Source organism: Anomaloglossus baeobatrachus, chromosome 2, assembly GCF_048569485.1.
Source record: "Anomaloglossus baeobatrachus isolate aAnoBae1 chromosome 2, aAnoBae1.hap1, whole genome shotgun sequence".
NCBI lineage: Eukaryota > Metazoa > Chordata > Amphibia > Anura > Aromobatidae > Anomaloglossus > Anomaloglossus baeobatrachus.
Window position 1 is genome coordinate 701305554 of NC_134354.1, and position 24900 is coordinate 701330453.

The 24900-nt window shown below is 46.5% G+C and overlaps 1 protein-coding gene across 5 annotated transcripts in view; it reads left to right on the forward strand.

Annotated features, from left to right (window-relative positions):
• The window catches only part of LOC142292139 (uncharacterized), a 218340-nt gene that overhangs the window by 13494 nt on the left and 179946 nt on the right, over nucleotides 1-24900 (forward strand). For 3 of the 5 annotated variants that reach the window (XM_075337285.1, XM_075337289.1, XM_075337286.1), the window contains exons 2-3: nucleotides 14787-14891; nucleotides 18296-18417. In XM_075337285.1, coding sequence (XP_075193400.1) covers nucleotides 14787-14891; nucleotides 18296-18417 — 227 coding nt within the window. Of the gene's footprint in view, nucleotides 1-14786; nucleotides 14892-18295; nucleotides 18418-24900 lie in introns of those variants that run through there. The other 2 variants (XM_075337288.1, XM_075337287.1) reach the window with 2 other exon arrangements.

Below are 24900 nucleotides of genomic sequence, written 5' to 3' on the forward strand. Positions count from 1 at the left end.
ACACAATAATTTGAGAAATACTTCATTTTTTAGAACAACTTCAAAGGTGCCAACACTTTCATCCATGGCTATGTGCAAAGCAACGTATGCCATGCAGAGTAAACCTTTTTTATAATTTTTTTTTAATTTTTTTTTTAAACAATGGGTTCCTTTAGTGGACAGATGTCTCGATATCCATCTTTACTGTGGCTATGTGGCAAGTTAAAATTGTTCAACCTGGTGTACATGTTCAATGACACTGGGTGACAAACGATGCTTTCAACAAAAGATCTTTTATCCAACTGTAAGCTGAAAAAAAAATCTACAACAGTCCCAGCTTCATTACAAATGATGATCGATCAATTGCTTATTCTTAGGCATCAAGATATCCATTTTTTTTTTTTTTGTGTACGAGCGCTGTCCGTGCATTTCACAGTCTATACTTTGTAACACGCTGGGGGGGCTATATAGGGTGGCACAGCAGTGACAAACGGAAAACAGTCCATGTAAAGTAAATGCGCGGCCTTTATTTGCAGCCAGAGAATTGCAAACCAACATGCAATACAAAATAATAAACATTTGCCTATCTGAGCGTTTACTAACTTAATTAACCTTGACTCGCACTACCAGGGGCACTTACCCCCCCTCCCCCCTCCTCTTCTCCAGAGCTGAGGTCTGGGCACCTTCGGCCAACATATAGTGAACTCTGGAGAATGCGCCCTCATTCCGCTGTTATTTCTGAGAAAACTCAAGAGACATTTGTTCTGTTCTTGTGGCTAGATTGTTTATTCTGCCCCCCGGCTTTGGGAGTTTTGCGCCAGCTGCAGGCGCTCTTTGACAACAGGCAAAATTTTCTGCTGTCTTTCTCTTATCTCTGGTATTAGTGGAGAATTGAGGAGAATTTTATCTTCTCCAGCTAAGACCTGCAATGGAAATTTAGCTTCTGCCTCTTTCACCTGGGCTCCTGGCTTCCCCCTTAGGCTATGTGCGCACGTTGCGTAAATACATGCAGTTACGCTGCACTTTGTAGCGCAGCGTAACTGCATGCGTCCTGTGTCCTCTGCACAATCTATGGAGATTGTGCAGGGGCCGTGCGCACTTGGCGTTTTAGGGCGCAGCACTTCGGCTGCTGCCGAAGCGCTGCGTTCTAAGAAGTGACATGTCACTTCTTCCATGCGCTTTGCCGGCAGCCCCTGCTCTGTCTATGGCAGGAGCTGCAGGCAGAGCGCATGGAATCGGCTATTTTTTTTTTTTCACTACGGACATTTCTGCAGCGATTTAAAGCACACATGTGCTCTTCAGATCGCTGTAGAAATTTCTGCAGTGACTGTACGCAACGTGCGCACATAGCCTTAGTTTCCAAAACATACATGTGTCCCAGTTTGTAGTCCAGATGTGCCCACAGTGTCACAGACCAGGCTGGGGGGTCACTTGGTCGCGAGTCCCAGTCAATCTGTGACGAAACAGCACCTCGCAGCCCCACCCTGACGTCTCCAATACATTGGGGCCACGTGAGACGACCTCGTCACTTCCGCCAACGAACGACGTTCCGTGCCCCCAAGGGGTACGTAAGGTCCGCTTAGCACAACGCAGCACTGATACCTTCTGTCCCCGTGGAGCACAGAGAGGCACGGGGGTGGAACAGAGTCAGCCGCGCAACCTCCGGTGCGGCACCCAGCTTTCCTTCAAGATAAAAGAAACAGCCCTAGATTAAATTATATACTTAATCGCCTTAAGGGCGCACTAAATGATACACTATATACAAGACGGAATTTACAGAATATATGTCATAAGCACAGTTACAGATAAGACGTGGTTACAAACAGATATGCAGTTGCGTCAATTACCTTGTTCCTTATGAATATGAATGGTGGTTAGCTAGCACAGGGGAGGTGCTGTAGAGGCACACATTTCCTGTGACTTCTACCACATGTATTGCACGAGACCACCTGGAGAAGAACACTCACAAGATGTTTGCTCTAAGGTTATGAATCTAGCCACATTCCATGTCCCCTCCTACCTATGACCTCAGACTGGGCTGGTCTTCTATTGTTCCATGGAAATATAGATTTTCAGTTTTCCTCATTTCTCCATCCCTGAGCTTCTCAAATGGAAGATATGACCATTATATTTCTCCTTATTATTTGATCTATCCTTAGACCGGAAACTCCGGGTACCTATGGTCTTCCTACGCCTAGTTATTTAATTATTGGTGGTTACGCACATCTCACAATTTAGTGGAAAAGTGTGTAACGCGCGTCTTGCTGTCCGGAATCTGAAAATATGCATATCTTATTTGTGGGAGCAATGTGCTCCCCTATATTGTAACTTTCATCGGCTCCTTTCAGTCTGGAGAGCCTGATTTGAAATTTGGTTGTAAAACTTGTAAGAATCTGAGTTTGCCTGCCCATCGTTCCTGCTGGTCAGCAGAAGGCTTTGTTAACTTCCTTGGACCTAATAGAAATCTGTCACCTTGGCCATTTGCTAAGTAGATCTGAGGGGATTCTTCGTTGCAGTGCAGGGAGTTGGATGTATGTACAATGACAGCTGACTGATCTTTGTCATCTAATATATAAAGCTGAATGTGTGTGTGTGTATGTCCGGGATTGGCATCTGCACCGTCGCAGCTACAGCCACAAAATTTTGCACACTCACACTTCTGGACCCCGAGAGCATCATAGGCTATGTTTTGAGGGGAAATTTTAACCCCGCGCTTTAGTTATTCGCCAAAAAACCTGCCTCCATTAAAGCGATTGGAGCTGGGAGCCACAGTGCAGCCAGAACTTCAGCAGCCACGCCCTTATATGGAATGTTGGTGTGTTACAATGCAGCCAGGGAAAGAGGCAGACACAGACAGGGAAAGAGGCAGACATACAGGCTAAGAAACAGACATAGACAGGCTAAGAGACAGACATAGACAGGCTAAGAGACAGACATAGACAGGCTAAGAGACAGACATAGACAGGCTAAGAGACAGACATAGACAGGCTAAGAGACAGACATAGACAGGCTAAGAGACAGACATAGACAGGCTAAGAGACAGGCAGGCAAAGAGAGAGAGAGAGACAGAGAGATATATACAGTGGGGGAGACAGACAGAGAATGGGAGAGAAACAGACAGTTACTATCCCGGGCAGCGCCGGTTGCTATGTTGTGAGACGAAATTTTAACCCAGCGCGTTCCAATTTACCAATCAATTTTGCCCCTTTCTACATAATGGGGGGAAAAAGTGAAACGAAAAGTGTTGGGGGCAAATTGACAGCTGCCAGATGTGAACAAGGGGGACTTAAAGAATGAGAGCGATTGGCGCCAAAGAGTATATACCGTACAGTTGCTAAGGTGGGGCCCCGACATGGGATACTCAACACACTCGGGGATATGAACACACACACAAAATGCGCCACACACTACCACGTACTTGAACACATATACCACCCTCAGCACACATTTCACCACACATACACCAACCTCGCCACATAATCACCCTAAACTCACACAAGTCTGGTATTATCCTTCAAAAATAAAAATCTGATTAATAAGCAGCCAAACTACAAGAACAACAAATGTACCACATAGGAAATACGGCAGCTGTCAGTCACATGACCTGTCTATATGTGTATGTGTGAGCTAATATATACTGTCAGGGGGGAGGGCTTTCTGTTGCCTGGAGATTTCAGGCTGCCAATAGCAACCAATCACAGCTTAGCTTCTATGTTGCTACAGTTAATTAATCTGAGCTCTGATTGGTTAATATAGGCAACAATTTAATAATTACATTTATATCTATTTTGTTTTGTGGTTTTTGTGTGCAGAATACATTTTTGTTAATACATTCTATTTTGTTAACAGCAGTTATTAAACCGGGCGAAGCCGTGTAGTACAGCTAGTATTCTCATATTTCTCAGAATATCCTCACACCTCCCCACTTTAGAGGGCGCTAGGGGGCAGCACTTTCCTGGGTTCCCTCGCGCGCCTATCTGCGACCTTCCCTTGTCGGAATAACCAGTTAGCGTTACGGTGCTCCCAGCCCTTTTTGGGAATGGTGAAATGGTACTGTTGGAGCGCAAGGCTCCAACGCAGCAACCTCCCATTTGTCCTGTAGACAGTGTATAACCAGCTGAGGGAGTTGTGGTCTATCTCCACGCTGAAGTGGCACCCGTATAGGTAGGGTTGCAGAGCCCACACTATGGCTAGGCATTCCTTTTCCATCGTGCAATAGGCCACCTCCCTCGGCAACAGCTTCCTGCTCAGGTACAAAATGGAGTGTTCCTGGCCTGTAGAGTCCACATGGCTGAGTACCGCACCAAGGCCAAAGTCACTGGCGGCAGTTTGTACTACAAACGGCCGCGTGAAATCAGCTGCCTGTAGTACTGGGAAGCTGGGCAGGGTGGTCTTGAGCGCCCGGAAGGTTGTCTCCTAGTCCATTGTCCAATAATCTGCGGACGGCATCAACTTTTTGGTCCCCGTCAAGGGGCTTCGCCAGGCTACTATAGTGGGGAATGAACCTCCTATAGTTCCCAGCGGTCCCCAAGGAGGACATCACCTGCTTTTTGTTCCTGGGGCTGGGCCAGGATGTGATGGAATCCACTTTCCCAGGCTTTGGGTCCCCTGTAGCCCACACAGAACAGAGTGGTTTGATCCTTCTTCGGGATGAGGACTACAGATGAGGCCCAAGGATTGCTGGATGCTTGGATCACCTCTAGCTTCAGCATTTCGTTATTCTCTGCACATCCAGGGATACTTGATATGCTAAACACTGAATCGGGGGGAGATCCTCATTTTTTACGTGATGGACAGCCAATTCTGTCCTTCTAGGCTGGTCGCAAAACAACTCCCGGAAAGGGTGGAGGATGTCCCATAGCTGGGACAGTTGGTCCTCCAAGAGGTGGTGGCTAACCTCCACATCTCTTCGATGGATTCACCCGCCCTAACCTGGGCGAGCATATCCAGGAGGCTCTCCGTCTCTCCCTCTTTGGGCAGGTTGCACACAGGGAGTGCGCAAGCCTACCACTCATGATGCGCCTTCATCATGTTTATGTGGAAGGCCTTCCATCTTTCACGGGCTGGGTCCAGGCTGACAAGGGACATTACAGGGTTGAGCTGCTGGTAAACTAGGTATGGGCCTTCCCAGGCTTGCATTTTGTCCTGGAAGCGCAAAACATACTTGATGACCGACACTCCAGAGGTTGCTAAATCCCCTTCCTTAAGCCTCTTTCACCAGACCCAGGGGCCCCTGTCAGTCACCCATACAGGAGCTCAAAAGGTGAGAATCCCGTTGAGGTCTGTGGAACTTTGTTAGGCAAATAACAGGTGTGGGAGATACCGCTCCCAGTCACGCTCCTGGAAGTTGACCAACATCTTAAGCATCTGCTTTAAGGTGCCATTGAATCGCTCGCATAGGCCATTAGTCTGTAGATGGTACAGGCTGGACACCAGATGTTGCACCTGTATTTGCTTACAGAGGGACTCCATCAGCTGCAACATAATTGGGTCCCCAGTCAGTGAGCATTTTTTGGTGAAAACTCACTTGGGAGAAAGGCGGTGGCCACCTTGTTGATGACAAGGCTACCACTTTGGGGTACCGGGTGGCATAATCTACTACTATTAGTACGAAGCGTTTCTCGGAGATCCTGGGGATGGCCACGGGCCAACCAGATCCACAGCCACCCTCCTGAAAGGCTCGTCAATGATGGGTAAGGATACCAGTGGGGCTTTGGGGCACAGCCCCGCCTTCCCCACTCTCTCACAGATGTCACACAAATGGCAGAAGGCAACCACATTGGCCCCCATCTTTGGCTAGTAGAAATGCTGGGTTAACCTGTCCTTGGTCTTAGCGATCCCTGGGTGTCCAGCCATCGGAATCTCATGTTCAATCCGCAACAACTCCGCCCGGAATGGATAGGGTATCACCAACTGGCGGTCCCTGGGCCACGCCGCCAGTGAACCCTGCTGCACCGTGACCTGGTACAGCCGTCCTTGGTCGCAGACCACCCGCTCTGGGTCCGAGTCCGAGGGATGCTGTGCCGCCTGCTCCTTAAGAGCTTTCAGGCTGTCATCAGCTTCTAACGTGGCCTGAAACACCTGACTCGACGTGGCCAGAATCGTCAACACTGCCACATTTTTGGTAAGTACCCCGGGACCTGTGTCCTGAGCTCCGTCTGACTCTGCTGCCGCTTGGTCAGAAGAGGAAGAGCTATCTGACCTCCGAGAAGCTCCTTGGGGTCCAGCACTCCCACTGCGAGTGACAGTGGCCACGGCCGCTGTTACCATGGGTCGTATCTGCTTCTCTTCTGTTCCTGACAAAGTTGCCGGTTCTGGCAGACTTACCTGGCCTTCTGACACCCTGGTAGTGGGAGAACCCTGCAAAGAGACTTTACCTGGGAGCTCTTGTGCTCCTGGGTCAGCCCCAATCTCAACTGCCCGTTTCCTCCCCTGCAGCCTCATCAAGCCTCAACTCTCATCCAGACATTACATGTCAGTGTAAGAAAAAGACTCAGTGCTCACTTTCTCCTCCCTTGCAGCAGGCACTGGCAACACAGTGACACTTATACCCCTGGTGATGTTGACATGTCAGCACTGGCTGAAGGATCAGCACTTGGGGTTTCAGTGGCCACATTCTGGGACACTAGCCACCCCAAATATGTTCCTAGCAACACATTTGCAGGAATATTAGCAGGTATTCCCACTTCCCTCACCCCTCGTCCCGGGCCCCAATCCAAATAAACCTTGGCGACAGGCAGCGCCCGCTCAATTTTTCCAATCCCGGAGACAGTGAGGGTTTTTCCGGGTATCAAGTCTTGGAAGTGGGGGGGGGGGGGGACACACCATTTCAGGCCATACCAGGGTCCTCTAACTGGTGGTGTTCCGTAATCCCATGGACATGGCCTTGGCTATGGTGACAGGATGGAAATTGTCCAGGGACCTACACCACCCCCACCCACACACACAGGCCTGGAGAGGGAAGTCGAGGGAGACATCCCCTGCAGTCTAGGGGTAGGGTAGACAGTTGCAGGAGTCATCTTACCCCCTCTCCAGGTGCTACTGGCCACTCTCTTGGTCTCAGGAGTCCCATTATTGCTGTAGTCGTCCGCCATGGTGGTCGTAGCAGTGGACCACTTTGGCTTCTGGTTTCGGATGAACTGGCGGAGGTCCTCAGGGCAGTTCCACAAGAGTTGTTCCGTGATGATCAAATCCAGGATATCCGGTCCGGTGGTGAGCTGCAGGCCCTTGGTCCAGTGTTCAGCTGCTCTGGCGATGGCCTGCCGGTGGTCGGCCCAGGTGTCCTTTGGTCCCTTCTGCAGGCTCTGGAATTTCTTGCGGTAGCACTATGGAGCGAGGTTGCACTGTTGGATCAGAGCCTGTTTGATGGTGTCATAGCCCTAACAAGCCACAAGGATATCCGGGCCTTACCCCTTTAGCGAGGGGTCAGGTACTTGGCCCACTGATCCTTGTCCAGATGGTGCTGCAGGCAAGTCAAAAGGTTATCAAAAATGAGTCCAAGTCGCCATCCTTCTCCAGCCCTGTGAAGTCCTCAATGCGGACCCTTGGAGGCTTGGTCCCTCGATTATCCAGGGTGGATGAAGGGGTCTGGAGCTGAGGTAGCTGCAGCTGGTGGTTACGCTCTGCCTGTCGTTCTGCAGACTTATGCTGTGCCAGGCGCTCTGCAGCATCATGCTCTGCTTTGTTCTCTGCGGCCTCCTTTTCTGCTAGACACCCCTGCTTAGCCATGAGGATCCGGTAGGCTTTATGGTCTGCAGCCGTAAGACAGGCCACAGTAGCTTGAAGGGCCTCCAAACCTTTCAAGCTGGGGGGATGGGCAAGTGGTGAGCTGCCCACTGCAGAGCTTGGGGGCAAGCGGCACGCTACCGAGCCAGGTAGTGAGTGACCCGCTGCAGTACCAGGTAGTGAGTGACCCAATGCAGAGCCAGGTGATGCACTGTCCATTGGAGAGTGGAGAACTGGCATCTGGCTCCTTGAAGACCCTTGGATGGGCTCCTTCTTGCCGTGTTCAACAGAGCAAGGTGATGTGCCAGGTGGTGCACTGTACACTACAGAGGGTGGAACAGAGTCGGCCACGCAGCGTCCGGCGTGTGACTGCATATGACCTTATCTTGTCGCGATTCCATTTAACTATATTGAACTGTACCGCATTTGTGACGGATTCAGCATTGCGGCAGAATACCGCTGATGAGAAGCCTGCCTTAGGCTAGTTTCACACTTGCGTTGTTTTCCTTCAGTTACAATCCGCCGTTTTATAAAACAGCGAAATCCGTTAACTGATTCCGCTGCTTCCCATAGACTTGTATGGACAACGGATTGCGAGTGATGGACCTGCGTTGCTTTCGCTGGCCGCCGCTGCGTTACGTCCGCCGAGCCGAAGGAAGGCAGCATGTAACGTTTTTTGAGCAGCGCATTCCGTAGGATTTGGCTTTGCATGCTCTCTCTGGCTCCCTGCACACGTAACCAGGGTACACATCGGGTTACTAAGCAATGCGCTTTGCCTAGTTACCTGATATTTACCCTGGCTACGTGTGCAAGGAGCCAGCGCTAAGCAGCGTACGCTGGTAACCAAGGTAAATATCGGGTAACCAAGCAAAGTGCTTTGCTTAGTTACCCGATATTTACCCTGGCTACGTGTGCAGGGAGCCCGACACTTCCCTGTCAGCTCCACCCCCTCCCGCACTCCACTCGGCGTATGTATGTATGTATGTATGTATGTATGTATGTATGTATGTATGTATGTATGTATGTATGTATGTATGTATGTATATATATATATATATATATATATATATATATATAAAATTAGTGAGGCAGTGACAGGGGTAATATTTGAAGACCGCTATGTGTCCCCCAGAATGTGTCTGGAAACCCTCTGAGGTTGCTATAGCTATTACGGGGACTATAGCACAAAGGGTAACAGGGAGACAGATCCCTCCTCCCAGTCCAGGTTTTGTAGCAATCCTCATGTCCGGCATTTTCGTTTAAATCATGCAGAGCACAGCAGGTTGTGTCTCAGTTGAGAGCCAGGCTTGGTGAAGCTAACACATGCTGTGTGAGCTGGGCTGGCTCTGTGTGGAGTGAACACAGGCCAAGAGTGTGAGCCTAGGAGAACCTTACACAGATCCCTGCGGTTAACGGGGTCCTAAGGTAACAAGACTTTTTGATGCAAAGAATTTGTCTATATGCACCGGCTGTGATCCGGAAGAGACTTTGACAGTGGGAAATTGGATCTATTTATGCTGCAACAATAAATAGACTGTTGGTGTGAACACGCTGCTGCCTCACGTTTTTGCCCAAACAACGCTGCTACCTCACTATATATATATATATATATATATATATATATATATATATATATATATATATATATATATATATATATATATTACACAGACCTGTCCCCAGCCATGCAGTCCTCGCGGCATTGATGTCCTCAGCGCCATGGCCCCGCTCTGCTCCACCCACCTGGCACTCCGGCCCCCCGCACACATTCTCGGCGGCAGAACGATCAGCTGATCGTTCACAATAGTCTGCCGCCGGTAAAACTGTAAAGAAGAAAAAAAAAATAAAAAAAAAATTCCGTTGTTTTGTATGATCCGTTGCATCCGTTGTGCCACTAGATGCAACACATCTGATGCATCCGTCATACAACGCAATGCAACGGATGCCGTTCAACGCAAGTGTGAAGCTAGCCTTAGGGCGGCTTTGCACGTTGCGACTTTGCACGTGCGATGTCGATGGGGTCAAATCGAAAGTGACGCACATCCGGCGTCGCAGTCGATATCGCAACGTGTAAATCCTTTTTGATACGATTAACGAGCGCAAAAGCGTCGTTATCGTATCATCGCTGCAGCCTCCGACATTTCCATAATGCCGGTGCAGCGACAGGTGCAATGTTGTTCCTCGCTCCTGCGGCAGCACACATCGCTGTGTGTAAAGCCGCAGGAGCGAGGAATATCACCTTACCTGCCTCCCGGCTGCAATGAGAAGGAAGGAGGTGGGCGGGATGTTTACATCCTGCTCATCTCCGCCCCTACACTTCAATCGGCCGCCTGCCGTGTGACGACGCCGCACGACCCGCCCCCTTAGGAAGGAGGCGGGTCGCCGGCCAGAGGGACGTCGCACGGCAGGTATGTGCGTGTGAAACTGCCGTAGCGATAATAATCGCTACGGCAGCTTTCACTAGATATTGCACGTGCGACGGGGGCGGGACTATCGCTGCAGCATCGGTAACACATTGTTACCGATGTCCCAGCGTGCAAAGCCCGCCTTAGTCTCCACTTTTTCATCAAAAGTCATTTTTTGCAGGGAGCGTTGACAGGGCGGCATGGCAGTGACAGATGGAAAACAGTCTATGTAAAGCAAATGCGTGGCTTTTATTTGCAGCCAGAGAATTGCAAACCAACATGCAATACAAAATAATAAACACTTGCCAGTCTGAGCATTTACTAACATGTATAACCCTGATTCACACTACGGCCTAAGACACACGGCATCAAAATCAGAGCGAGTGGAATGCGATAAAACATCGCATTCCACTCGGACCAATATTACTCTATGTGCCAGCACCCATGAGCGATTATTTTCTCAGCCCTAATCAGACTGAGAAAACAATCTCAACATGCTGCGACTGTATTGCGATCCTTCTTTCTCTCGCACCCATTTAAGTTTATGGGGCGAGAGAAAAATCGCACTGCACTCGCAGTAAACCGGTGTACTGTGAGTGCAGGGCGAGAATGGCAATAGCTGGCAACGGAGGAGAGAGGGAGATAAATCCCTCCCCTCTGTAATCGCTGGCCCTCTCCTCCGCAGCGCTGTCCCGTCCCCCCCCTCCCCTCCGTGCTGGCCAATCGAATGATCGGACCTCAGTCGCAGTGACACTCGCAAGACACTTTGCTCCTGCTGTGCTGTCAGCATGAAATGAGTGTCATGGGAGGATCGCAGTAGTCCCCCGTGTGGACCCGGCCTACCAAGGGCACTTGCCAAGCTTGGATCTCCAGTCGCAGATGTTTGGTTAGTATCAACTTCCATGTTAGGCTAGTTTCACACTTGCGTTGGACGGCTTCCGTAGCATTGCGTTGTGTTACGGATGCAACGGATGCGTTGCATATAGTGGCACAACGGATGCTACGGATCGTACAAAACAACGGAAAGCTTTTTTTTTTTTTTTTTTTTCTTCTTTACAGTTTTACCGGCAGCAGACTATTGTGAACGATCAGCTGATCGCTCTCAATAGCCGGCGGCCGGTCGCTCAGCTGAGCGCTGTCACTTGCCGGCGGCCGGGCATGCCAGCGGGCAGGCGCTCAGCTGAACGTACGGCCACTGCGAGACAAAATAAAGTTTGTGATTTTAAAAGAAAAAAAAAAAAGAGCATGCGCAGTGAAATCCTGAGGATTCCGCTGCTCAAAACAACGTTACATGCTGCGTTCCTCCCGCTGGGCGGAAGCAAAGGAGCGTCGCCCATCAGAAGCAACGCAGGTCCTTTTGGCACAATACGTCACCCATACAAGTCTATGGGAAACAGCGGAATCCGTTAACGGATTCCGCTGTTTTCCAAAAGGGCGGATTGTAACGGAAGGAAAACAACGCAAGTGTGAAAGTACCCTTAGGGTATGTGCGCACGTTGCTTTTTACCTGCTTTTTACCTGCTTTTTTGCTGCTTTTTCTTCTGCGCTGTTAATGCCAAAATGGATGTGTTCTTCTATTCAAGCAAAGTCTATGGGAATTTGGGTTTCTTGTTCACACTATGTTGTTCAAAATGCTGCCTTTTTGTGGCAGAACTTTGGTCAAAAACTCAGCTTTTCAAAGAAGCAACATGTCAATTGTTTTTGCCATTTGGGTTTTGCACTGCAAAGCTGAGTTTTTGACCAAAGCTCTGCCACAAAAAGGCAGCATTTTGAACAACATAGTGTGAACAAGAAACCCAAATTCCCATAGACTTTGCTTGAATAGAAGAACACATCCATTTTAGCATTAAACAGCGCAGAAGAAAAAGCAGCAAAAAAGCAGGTAAAAAGCAGGTAAAAAGCAACGTGCGCACATACCCTTACTCCTCAGGCTTTTATGTGGCTGTGATTAGGTAAACTCCCTCAGCTGAGTTAGCCCAGCAGCTAGACTGCTACAGCAATATCTCACACAGGTTAACTGGGAAAGATATATACCGTACTCCGTCCAGTATAAGGCCTTGTTCGCACGTACCTGCTGAATATTCTGCAGCGATTTGACCGCACATGTGTGCTTCAAATCGCTGCAGAAACACTGCGTAATGGATGCAGTTTTTCTGTAGAAAAAAAGCCGATTTCATGCGCTATGGCTGCTGCCCCCACCATAGACAGAATGCGAGCTGCATTCAAAGCGCACAGAATAATTGACACACTGCTTTTTTGAGCACACGGATTTGAGTCAAAATTTTCGCATACAAATCGCTGTGTTTAAAAAAAAAAAAAAAAAAAGCAACGACGCAGGACACATGCATTTACGCTGCAGTGCAATACGCCGCTTAAATGCATGTAATTACGCAACGCGCGCACATGCCCCTTACTCCTGTCTGTCAGTTACAACTTGCACCTACAATCGTGAATGGGGGTAATTCACATGTCCATGATTTTCCACAGACGGGTGGTCCTTGAAAAATCGTGGAGACATGTTCAAGTTTGATTCGAGTGCCTAATCAAAATCTGCAGTGCAAGTCTGAGTCCATGAAGAAATCCGACAACACTGCACTGCTAATTAGGAAAGAAGAAACAGGGAAGCTTTTTTTTTTTTTTTTTTTTAAATGAATGAGAATATCTGATGAAACTTTGATTGAAATCACTAATGAAAGTTGGTCAGTTTTTTGGGCGGCACGGTGGCTCAGTGGTTAGCACTGCAGCCTTGCAGCGCTGGGGTCCTGGGTTCAAATCCCACCAAGGACACCATCTGCAAGGAGTTTGTATGTTCTCCCTGTGTTTGCGTGGGTTTCCTCCGGGTACTCCGGTTTCCTCCCACACTCCAAAGACATACAGATAGGGACTCTAGATTGTGAGCCCCAATGGGGACAGTGTTGCCAATGTATGTAAAGCGCTGTGGAATTAATAGCGCTATATAAATGAATAAAATTATTATTATTAATTATTATTATTATTTTTTGATCATGCATGAAAAAAACATGTCTGGATGAGGCCTTTGCAGAAATCTGTCGCTCGTGAGTTCTCACTAGCTCTGTAATTAACATCTGTAATATTTTTTTTTTTTTTTTTCTGGTGTTCTACAACATGTGATAATGGTCACTTGTTGGGTTTTACAATTTGGGGTTATTTATATACTCTTTCAACTGAATGCATAAAAAAGCACCCAATATAATCAGCTTTTTTTCTGCCAACTGTAAGCATTTTTCATACCATAAAAAAAAATGGGGGAAAAAAGCGCTGTGTGAATTACCTTTTAAATCTGATGACTGCCATCTATGGTTTTGACGGATAGAACTTGTACTAATGTTATTTTGGGGGACTGTGCACATGTCCGATCTTTCCCTTCCATTGTTCGACTTTGCTTCAAGTGTCTAAGGCTAGGTTCACATTTCCGTTGTTTTGCATCAGTCACATGCGTTGCTTGACACTTGTGACTGATACGTTGTACAACGGATGACAAGAATAGAATTCATTGTCGGACTCAGTTGTAATAGAGAGAACGATCAGCTGATCGTTCACAATAGCCGGCCAGCTTTTGAGAGCGAACAGATGATCTCCCAGTGGCCGGCTAATGAGAGCGATCAGCCGATCGCTCACAGCAGCTGGCCGCCGGGTGATCAGCCGATCGCTCACAGCAGCTGGCCGCCGGGTGATCAGCCGATCGCTCACAGCAGCTGGCCGCCGGGTGATCAGCCGATCGCTCACAGCAGCTGGCCGCCGGGTGATCAGCCGATCGCTCACAGCAGCTGGCCGCCGGGTGATCAGAAGATAGATCACAGCAGCCGGACGCCGAGAATGGGGGTGGGCGGAGCCGAGCGGGGCCATGACGCTGAAGACGTCAGTGCCGGGTACTGCATGGCTGGGGACAGGTGTGTGTGTGTGTGTGTACATGCGGAGTGCGGTAGGGGGCGGAGCCGAGCGGGGAAGTGTCGGGCTCCCTGCACATGTAGCCAGGGTAAATATTGGGTAACTAAGCAAAGCGCTTTGTTTAGTAACCCGATGTGTACCCTGGTTACGTGTGCAGGGAGCCGAGAGAGAGCATGCGCAGTGAAATCCTACGGATTGTGCTGCTCAAAAAACATTACAAGCTGCGTTCCTGCCGCCCGACGGTCAGTCGTTCCACGACTGATCAGTCGGGCGGAGGATGCAACGCAGCGTCATCAGTCACAATCCGCTGCTCATACAAGTCTATGGGAACAACGGAATCCGCCAAACTGATTCCGTTGTTTATCAGAGCCGCGGATTGTGACTGATACAAATTGACGGAAATGTGAACCTAGCCTAATCAAAATGTCAATGCAAATCTATGTATCCATGGAAAAGATTGGACCGCACTCATCTAAGTGCGGTCCGATTTTCACGTACTGACTGAAGGGAGAAGGTGGAGAAACTTTTTTTTTTTTATTTTTTTTTTTTTTTATTCTCTATACCCAAGAAAAACAGATCCCACTCTGATCAAACTCCCTCTAATCAGCATAATCGGACCGTGCTGCTCAAATGTGGGTAAAATGGTGATGTGACCCTACCCTGAAATTTACATTTCTCTAGAAGCATAAGAAAATAATGTGATAAATAATAATTTTATATCTTGACTAATTTGTTACTTTTTAATTTTTTTTTTTTTGTCTTTTAAAGTTGTATTCCCCTATGGTGATACAGAAAGACTCACAGGAGGATACGGAAGGATTTGATTTTAAGGTTGAATCTGTGCGATCTGAAATCATTAGAGGAAAAAAACTGGTAAGAGCTTATTGTTGTAAATAACATTGACAAATGTGTGAGAATATAGAATAATACAGAAAATGTATTGTACATATTTATAATTATACGAATTTGGGAAATTGATAATCTTCCTCCTTTTAACATGTCCAGTTTTTATCACTTTCTGGCTTCTTATCTGAGCATCGGAGGTTCTGCAGTTTCTTTGGTTTTAACATGGGGAAACAACCGCACCTCTATGATCTTGTTCCTGCAGCAAATATGGCCTCTTGCCCCCCCCCCCTACTTTGGCCCCCATAGCGGATTACTTAACTATGGAAAGTCAGTCCTCCCGACTTTATTCCTTCCCCCCCTGGTTCCCGGCTGCGTTTCATATGACTGCCGCTTCCAAATCTATGGATAGCTGCCAATATAATTAGGATGACCGGTCTTGCGCCTTCTATCCAGCACAAGATTTGTGTCCCTGACCATATTGTATATAAAATAAGTCTTTACCCCATTGCAGCTCAATATTTTCCCCTTGTACATACAAAATAAGCTATCCAGTTTTCTTAAACTGATGATTTGGTGCGTCATGGTAATATACAGCCATCACCTTGCTGTAATGGCCAGGATCAGAGATTACTTCAATCCCCACTATATGTTTCCTAAGATGCTGTTTTCAATGATTGACAGAAAAATGGGCTCCATCTGCCCTATTTCCCAATCTCGTTATGTGCCTCTCAAAAAAGACTGTTGCTAGTTGGCTACAGCTGCCAGGACCACAAAGCTGTATTCACCGTCACACCGTTTTGAAGTTACAAAGTTTGAAAATCGTGGTAGAAATGTATCTTCCCCATATTAAAAGTTTAAGGAATTTGTTATCTCCAGAGTCATACTGACCTGCTCAAAAAAAGTTAGCATATGAAGAACATAAAAATAAAATCCCCAAATTCCAGTTTTTTGTTCATCTCACCCCCCCCCCCCCCCCCAATTAAAATTTCCCTTGCACATTTTAGGGTTTTTTCATAGATGCATTTTAAAGAGCTGAAAAAGTTGTGGGGCCTAATATTCATATTACTTTTATGCTGTGTTGTGGTTTTTTTTTTTTTTTTGTTTTTTTTTGTTAGATACAGATATTGATAGCAAAATTTTGTAACAAATTTTTTTTATTGGTATTTTTCAAAGAATAGTAAGTACATGCTGTAACATTTCCCTTTACCTGCTTCTTTTGACATATTTATAATAATTAAAGAAACCAATATACAGTATATGGTAAGATTTAACTTGTATAAACAAGTATAACTGTGGCGCCCCTGAGGCTTCCGTCGCCACAGAGATATTGCACCTCAGCCAGGTCATACCAGTGGTATAAGAAGTGAAGGATTTTTCTCCCTTAACGATGACATCACAGCAGACACATTTCAACATGCCACAGGGATGGCAGCCAAGGATGTCCCCATCCCGTGTACCGTTATTAAGAAGGACATTGCCTTTATTTAGGAATGCCACACGGATTCTTTTATTTAATTTTATAAATTTAACTGTATTATAAATGTATTTCTTATCAGCGGTTTAAAGGTTAATCCTTTATTCAATTCTGGTTAGGCACGTTATCCAATCGCTGTGTTTTTCCAGTTATATATGTCAAAGGGAGAAAAAGACACTGCATATAGGACAGAGCACACCAATTATATAAAAAATGTAAGACTTTATTAGGCACAAAATAGTTAAAACACAATTAAAACAATGAATCCCTCACCAGGGCACTCCAATGATTGATGTACAAATTAAATGCATAACACCAGTACATAAAGGAATATTTGTATCTATATGGCAGGAAAAATCTTGGTCTATCATATGCCCATAAATGCTATGACCAATACCTGAATACAAGATACAATGTGCTTATCAAGAGGAGACCTAAAATGAGGTCCACAACCCCTATAGAGACTGCCTGATGATATACAACCACATGGTCTAAAATCACTGATAGACACCTCCTCAATGGGAGGGAGCCATACAACCTGCCATGTGGAAAGCAGCCAGTTTTGGACAAACGACCAAGAAAACCATAAGCCTGCACACACAAAGGAGACCCTGGCAAGTACCCCACGCGTATCGCCTATCAAGGCTTCGTCGAAAGATCTGCTGTAGTACAGCGAAATAGCTGCGGTAAACCTGCGGACATTCATGTGGATTATCTGCAGAGGTCCCGGCCCTATCTCCATAGTGGAGAGGCGGGGTTTCTGCAGTTAATTCAGCAGAAATAATTGACATGCAATTTACGTGCGGCTGCGGGACATCCGCAGCATGTTCCGCAGCCGCACGTATTCGCAGCATGGACACAGCACTCCCCATGTCCCATAGGATAACATGGGGAGTGTCTGTACTTGCTGAAACCTGCAGATTTATCTGGAAAATCCGCGGATTTTCCGCCGATAAATCCGCAGGTTTATTCTCCCATGGGCACATAGCCTAAAAGGTTTGTTTTCATATCTTAACACACTTATGAGCGCTATGAAGCAGGAGGGACTATCTGACCTCCACCCTGCTTTCCTCACTTGCTATATCCCGTCCGAGGGATTAACGGCAGGAGCAGCTCTGGGAGCAGAGAGTTATTCCTCATCCACCAGGACCTACGGTTGCCAGGATACCGGGCCTCTGTTGGCTGTGTGACAGTACCTGTGGGAACGCACTTCCGGTCGCTCGCGATCACGTGACTTACCCATAAGAAGCCTCTCCACGGTGTTCCCCCAAGGTCTCCAGCCAGCACAAGACACCAGCGGCTCCCACGGATCATGTCACTGCCATAACCGGGGTTGTGCAGGGTTGCATAACCCAAATAGGTGAGCAGCCCCTCGGGCTTCCACTATTTTTACCATCAACACCAGGTGTCGCACAGCACATCTATCCCTTTTTCCTCTGTTCATAGTCATTTCAGGACAGGCAGAGTGGAGAAAAATCCAGATCTGCCATTGTTAGGATAGTAGGAAAGCTGAAGGGTTTGTAATCTGGCACAACTAAACTCACCTGTACTTAGCCCATCCCTCTCGGACTCATGCAGAGATCAGAGCTGTATCATTACGTGTCACACTGAGAATAATAACCTATTCTGGGGGCGTGCTCTCTTTCTGCTGTATTGCTGCCTGCTTACGATTGGATAACCCGTACAGGCAGAGCAAATACACACCTCCAGTGAAACCTAAAAGCACCCATTTGGACTTAATAAAAATTAACTCACAAGGTCACCACCCCCCTTCCCCTCAAGAAAAAAAACCCACAAAACATTTTTATAACACTCGGCAGCCACTATTGCATCCATTGTCAAGTTCAACAGGAAAATTTTGCTGAGAGGTCCACTTTAGGCTTTTTTTTTTTTTAATTTGATGATCATTCCATTCTTTTTCACTTTTTTTTGGTAACACATGCAATTTTATTTACAGAAATGTACCTTATGTAAGAACAGAGGAGCAACTATTGGCTGTGATGTGAAATCCTGTAAAAGAACTTATCACTATCTCTGTCTACTAAAAGCTAATGGCAGGACAAATTCAGATGAGTTTGTGTAAGTGACGTTTTTTTTCAATTCCATGAGCATAATTGCATGAGTATTCTGTCTTTATTCACATCATCAACAAACACTAGTGACCCAGTATCATTGGAAGCCATGCATGCCCAGCCATCACACTGCGTTCACCATCTGTTATAGAGGCTGTGGTGTGCTTTGGATCATAAGCCGTTCCAAGCCTCCTCTATACTTTTTTCTTCCCATCATTCTGGTACATGTTGATTTTAGTTTCATCTTTTCAAAGAATGTTCTTCCAGAACTGGGCTGTCTTAATTTAGATGTTTTTTTATTATTAACCAGGAACTACACAGTGTGCAGAATTATTAGGCAAGTTGTATTTTAGCGGATTTTTTTTTTTATTATTGATCAACAACTATGTTCTCAATCAACCCAAAAGACTCATAAATATCAAAGCTTAATATTTTTGGAAGTTGGAGTGTATTTTTTTTCTTTTTTTTTTTATATTTGGCTATCTTAGGAGGATATCGGTTTGTGCAGGTAACTATTACTGTGCAGAATTATTAGGCAACTTAGTAAAAAACAAATATTCCCATCTCACTTGTTTATTTTCACCAGGTAAACCAATATAACTGCACAAAATTTAGAAATAAACATTTCTGACATGCAAAAACAAAATCCCAAAAAATTAGTGACCAATCTTTATGCCACTCAACAGCCTACCATCCATAGATTCTGTCAGTTGCTTGACCTGTTTACGATCAACATTGCATGCAGCAGCCACCACAGCCTCCCAGACACGGTTCTGATAGGTGTACTGTTTTCCCCTCCCTGTAGATCTCACATTTTATGAGAGACCACAGGTTCACTATGGGGTTCAGATCAGGTGAATAAGGGGGGCCATGTCATTATTTTCTCTAGTCACCCCTCCACGACAGCACACAGGAGGTTAACTCTCCACCCTATTGGGGACAAGAAACACAAAGAGGTTAAATAATCCCTCCCCCACCTCCCATCTCCAGTGTTGTTTCCTGTCCCTATGGGACATGAGAGGTTCCTGCTGTGCTCTTGTGGCCGGTGTTGAGAGCACAGCCTTAGGTTACTCACCAGGCAGCTGATGTCGGGGCCACGTGTGTCTTCCTCCTCCAGCACTGCTCCTGTCTCCTGCGGACTCTGCACCTGTCTGCCCCTCCATGGCGCCTCCTCCTCTCTAACAAGCGGTATCGGTGGCGCGCGGGAAGTGAGGTCGACGTCCTTTGCTGACATTGCTTCCTGTCATGCGTTCCACTGTGGAACTGTGGGCTACCTGTGGCTGCCGGCACTTGCTCCTGTGTGGACGCCTGCACCCCCCCGACCGACAGAGGAGGAGGAGTCCCCACGGCTGGTATATCTCGGACTGAGTAACGGACCCAGGTAAGAGCACTGTGTGCATCCTGTTAGCATGGAGGGAGAACGCTCTACTAGCTCTGCTTCGGTGGAGCCCAGCTCAGCCCCCGGTTCTGTGAGTATCAGTACCTGGGGGGTTAGGTCGAGGTGATAGGCTCTCATATATTGCAGACTTCTCCTCTGGGTGCCTTTATTTACTGGCCTCTCTCCCCCTTAGGGAGACAAGACTCCTGCCCCCAAGAAGGAGAAACCATCCATCAAAAGATGCATGATCTGCAATAAAAAGGCTTCCGCCTGAACACTCCAAGAAACTTTGTGAGCCCTGTACTGATCAGATTGTAAGAGAGGAACAACCCTCCTTTATGGATAAACTTAAGAATATGCGCCGTCAGGAAATTCAGTCCTCCCTGGCGTCCCTTTCTCAACCTCCCCCCCCCCCCCCCTCCTCCTACTCCTGCACCCTCTGCTCCCTCTGCTCCTAAGAAAAAGAAGGTCTACCCTGTGGGCTCTGAGTCAGTTCTTTGGAAGGTCCCTCTTCGGCCCTGGTAGAGATGTTTGACGAGGATGAGGGCTTATCTTCAGATGCCTTTGAAGCCAGATATATTTTTCTCAATGGAGGATATGGATGAACTTTTAGGTGCAGTCAGGTAGACCATGAGGGTTGAAGAAGAGAAAACCTCTAGATCAGTACAGGACGAAATGTTCGGGGGCCTTCAGACCCGTAAGAAGTTGGGATTTCCAGTCCACAAACTAATCAGCTGGTTTTACAGGAATGGGGAAGTCCTGAGAAGCACCTGACCATTCCCCGTGAGTTGAAAAATAGATTTCCGCTAGAAGAAGATTCCGCCTGTTGCTGGGAGATACCTAAGGTTGATATTCAAGTTGCCAGAGTGGCAAGGAAGACCACTCTCCCATTTGAAGATTCGTCTTAACCCAAGGATCCCTTGGAACGTAAGATGGAGAGCCTCCTTCGGAAATCCTGGGAGACGTCAGCAGTTCTGCATAAGACAGGGGTAGCCTCCACCTGTGTGGCCCGCTCCTTGTTCAGATGGCAGGGACAGCTGGAGTAACATCTCACCCAAGACACCCCCAAGGAAGATATCTTGCCTTCTTTGCCACTTCTCCAGAAGGCAACCGGTTTTCTAGCTAATGCTTCGGCGGAGTCGGTTCGTGAAGCAGCACGATGTGGGGTTCTTTCTTATGCGGTCAGAAGAGCTCTCTGGCTTAAACTCCGGAGCGGTGATGCAGCCTCCAAGTGAAGCTCTGTTCTCTCCCGTTCTGAGGGGAGCATGTTTTAGGTACAGCCCTAGAAGATATTCTGGAGAAGGCTACCGACAAGAAGAAATTGTTGCCGGAAGACAGACCACATAAACTTTTTCGTCCCACCCAGACTCCATCTACCCATTACAGAGGCAAGGTTAAGACAGGCCGTTAAGAGTTACCAGAAAGGAGGTAGAGGAAGGAACATCTTTCAGTCCCAGAGGTCTGAAGATCGGAGACAGCAACAAGACAGGCAATGACGCCATCAGAATACGAGGTCGGCTGTCCACATTCCTCAGTCAGTGGCGGGAGGTTTCATTAAACCACTGGGTATTAAACCCCATCAGAGAGGGTCTCAAGGTGGAGTTCTCCACTTATCCTCCTCACTGTACTCGGGTCACTTCCTCCAGAGAATAGGGGTAGTATCGGTGGTACCAGAGTCAGAGGCAGGGTTCGGCCATTACTCCCGTCTCTTCCTCGTTACAAAACCCAACGGCACCCATCGGTTAATAATCACCTTCAAACCCTTGAATCGCCATGTCCTCTACCGCCGTTTCAAAATGGAGTCTGTCAGGTCTACTATGCCCCTTGTCGGTCCGGGATTTTTTATGGCCACTATAGATCTAAAAGATGCCTATTACCATATCCTGCTTTTTCGCGCCCACAGAAAATATTTTCGGTTCGCAGTTTTCCACAAGGGGCATCTTCGACATTATCAGTTCACCTCCCTCCCGTTCGGTCTCTCATCGGCACCTCTGATTTTCACCAAAATAATGGGGGAGGTGGTAGCATTCCTGAGAGGTCAAAACATTTGTATAATTCCCTACCTCGATGACTTCCTGGTAGTGGCACCTTCTGCCCAATTTTCTTTTCGAGCATGTGCAGCTCACACTAACACTCTTCCGCACCTTGGGATGGGGTGGTAAACAATCAGAAGTCGGACCTTCTTCCCTCCATGACCAAGGTCTTCCTCGGAGTCATGTTGGACTCTGTAAAACAGCAATCCTTCCTTCGAAGAGACAAGCTGTTAGGGATAAAGGAGAAAATTTCATTTATGCATTGCCAAAGACTCATCACTCTGAGATTTGCAATGTCAGTTCTGGGATCAATGACATCTTGCATCCCAGCGGTCTCCTGGGCTCAGGCTCACTCACGACGCCTCCAGGCTCATATCTTGGTACGGCGCTCAGAGCTGCGCTCTAATTACTTTCTAGCAGTGTCTTTCATGGCAACAGCAATCAAGACGGCAGATATCTGCTCAGGGATGAATAACACAAAGCTCAGTGTCACTTTTACAGGTTATAACTCTGGAATGCTTCAATGGATCCAGGTGAATCTGACATTGAGGTTTTTTTTGTGACATATTGTACTTCATGATAGTGGTAAATTTAGGCCGATATTTTTTGCGTTCATTTTTGGAAATTTGGCAAAAATTTAGAAAATTGCGCAATTTTCAAAATTTTAAATGTGAATACTATAAATCTGAGCGATCTGTCACACAAAATAGTTACTCCAATACCATTTCCCACGTGTCCACTTAACACGAGCCCAATTTTCGAAATAATATTTTTTTGTTAGGAAGTTAGAAGGGCTCAAAGTTCATCAACAATTTCTCATTTTTTCCAACAAAATTTACAAAAAAACATTTTTTAGGGACCACATGGAGTGACTTTGAGAGGCCTAGGTGACAGAAAATACCCAAAAGTGACCCCATTGTAAAAACTGCACCCCCTCAGACTACTCAAAACCATATCCAGGAAGTTTATTACCCCTTTAGGTTCTTCACAGGAATCAAAGCAATGTGGAAGGAAAAAATGACAATTTACTTTTTTACACAGAAATGTTACTTTAGCCAAAACTTTAGTATTTTTACAAGGGTATCAGGAAAAATTACACCATAAAATTTATTGTACAATTTCTCCTTAGTACATAGATACCTCCATATGTGGTGGAAATCAAGTGTTTGGGTGCACAGCAGGGCCGGACTGGGACTCACATTCAGCCCTGGCATTTGGGGGTACACAGGCCCACTTGTCGCGTGGTGAATGTGTGATATCTTTGTGCACTTGTAGATTGTGTAACACAACCATATAACATGTAGTCACTGCTGTGACCAGCTTACAGTCCTATTTATTGCTTTATTTGCTGCTATTTTCCCTACAGAGCTCATAGATAATGAAGAGGATGCTGCCCTCTATAGTGCTGCGGCCTCTTCATATTGCTGATGGGCAGGGATACAAAATCAGATTTTTTTTCCACCAATTTCTGAGACCCATAACTTTGCTTTTTTTTGGAAAGGGGGAATGGAAGGAAGCTGTAGTTTTCACTGGTGATAATTTTGGACACATATCACTTAGGGAAGGTGCAATGCCATTTTTTTGGTGGCAGATCCCACCATGGACACCACTATGAAAAATACTGGAATGACCATATGCATCTACTCGCTGTGCACAGGTTCAGGATTTTCAGCATCTTTTAACCAGTTCAGGTTTCTAAAACCACCCAGTGATTAAAAGCAGTGACTGCTCCATTCTTCTGGTGTTTACCACTCGGAAGACGCTCTGTACTTTACTATGCAGGTCAATAGGAAGGCTCGGAAGATGCCCGGACGTCTTTTTTGTTGCGTTTTACCATTGCTTTTTCTTAGAAGCGCAGTAAAAAATGTGACAAAAACAATGAGAAAACATGGAAAAAAAAAAAGATGGTCAAAAAGCAGAAAAAATGCCCTGAAAGTGGTTTTCCGGTTTTGGAAACCCATTCCCTGGATTGTTTGTTTGAAAACAAACTGCTTTATTGTCTCTCCCAAGCCTGCTATTGTCTGCAACGCTGATGTCACGTCACAATGACGGCGCTGAAACCAATCAATTATAGACAGCAGACACAACAGCAGTTTATAATTTTTATAACAAAAAGGAAGCATCAGACATCAAGAGGATGTGAGCAGTTAGTATCATGTTAGGGGCACTTACATGAATATATCACTAGAACCACCATGAGTACATTAATGCATCCCTGGAATAAAGTTTGTAAGGATTTAATGAGGATTTGGTGAGATTATTCTCAGTTTCAGCTCAAAAAATCAATATGAACATAAGCTAATTTACACTGTTTTTGGATAAGAATCTCGCCAAATTCTCCTCAGTCTCAAAACAGTTTTGAAGATTTTTTTTTAGTTTTTAACTTGAAGCCATGAAGCTTGTTTTGGATTGTTAAATGTGTACAAGATCAGATCCACTGTCATTACAGAAGTGCAGCACCAGAACCACCATCTGTACATAAATGCAACACCAGAATCAGCGTCAGTACATGAATGCATCTCAATAATCACCATCAGTACATAAATGCAATGCAAGAACCATTAGCACATGAATGCAGCATCAGAACCAAGCTCAGCACATGAATGCACAGCCAGAACCACCTTCAGCACATGAATACAAAGCTAGAACCAAGGTCAGCACGTGAATGCAACGCCGTAACCACCGTTAGCACATAAATGTAGCACCAGAACCACCATCAGCACATGAATGCAGAGTCAAAATTACCATTAGTACATGAATAAATAGCCAACCTTAGCCCCATGTACAATTGCATTGTACAAACCAACTCCCAGGTTGTCCTGAAAAATGATAAGGAGATGCTGTGAGTTGGGAGTTGTTATCAGGCATCATCAGATTGCGGAGCATAGAGGAACCACAGTACTGATGAGATTCAGGCAGTATCAAAATGATTTACATGCAGGTACCTTATAGGTGATGTAATCTCAAATCAGAGTTGTTCCCGTGCCTTGTGTCTCCATGAAATAAAGACACCATGATGAGATGTCGCGCACAGTGCTCAAGTGTCCAGATTTCCCTCTTCTCCACCTTCCGCAACACT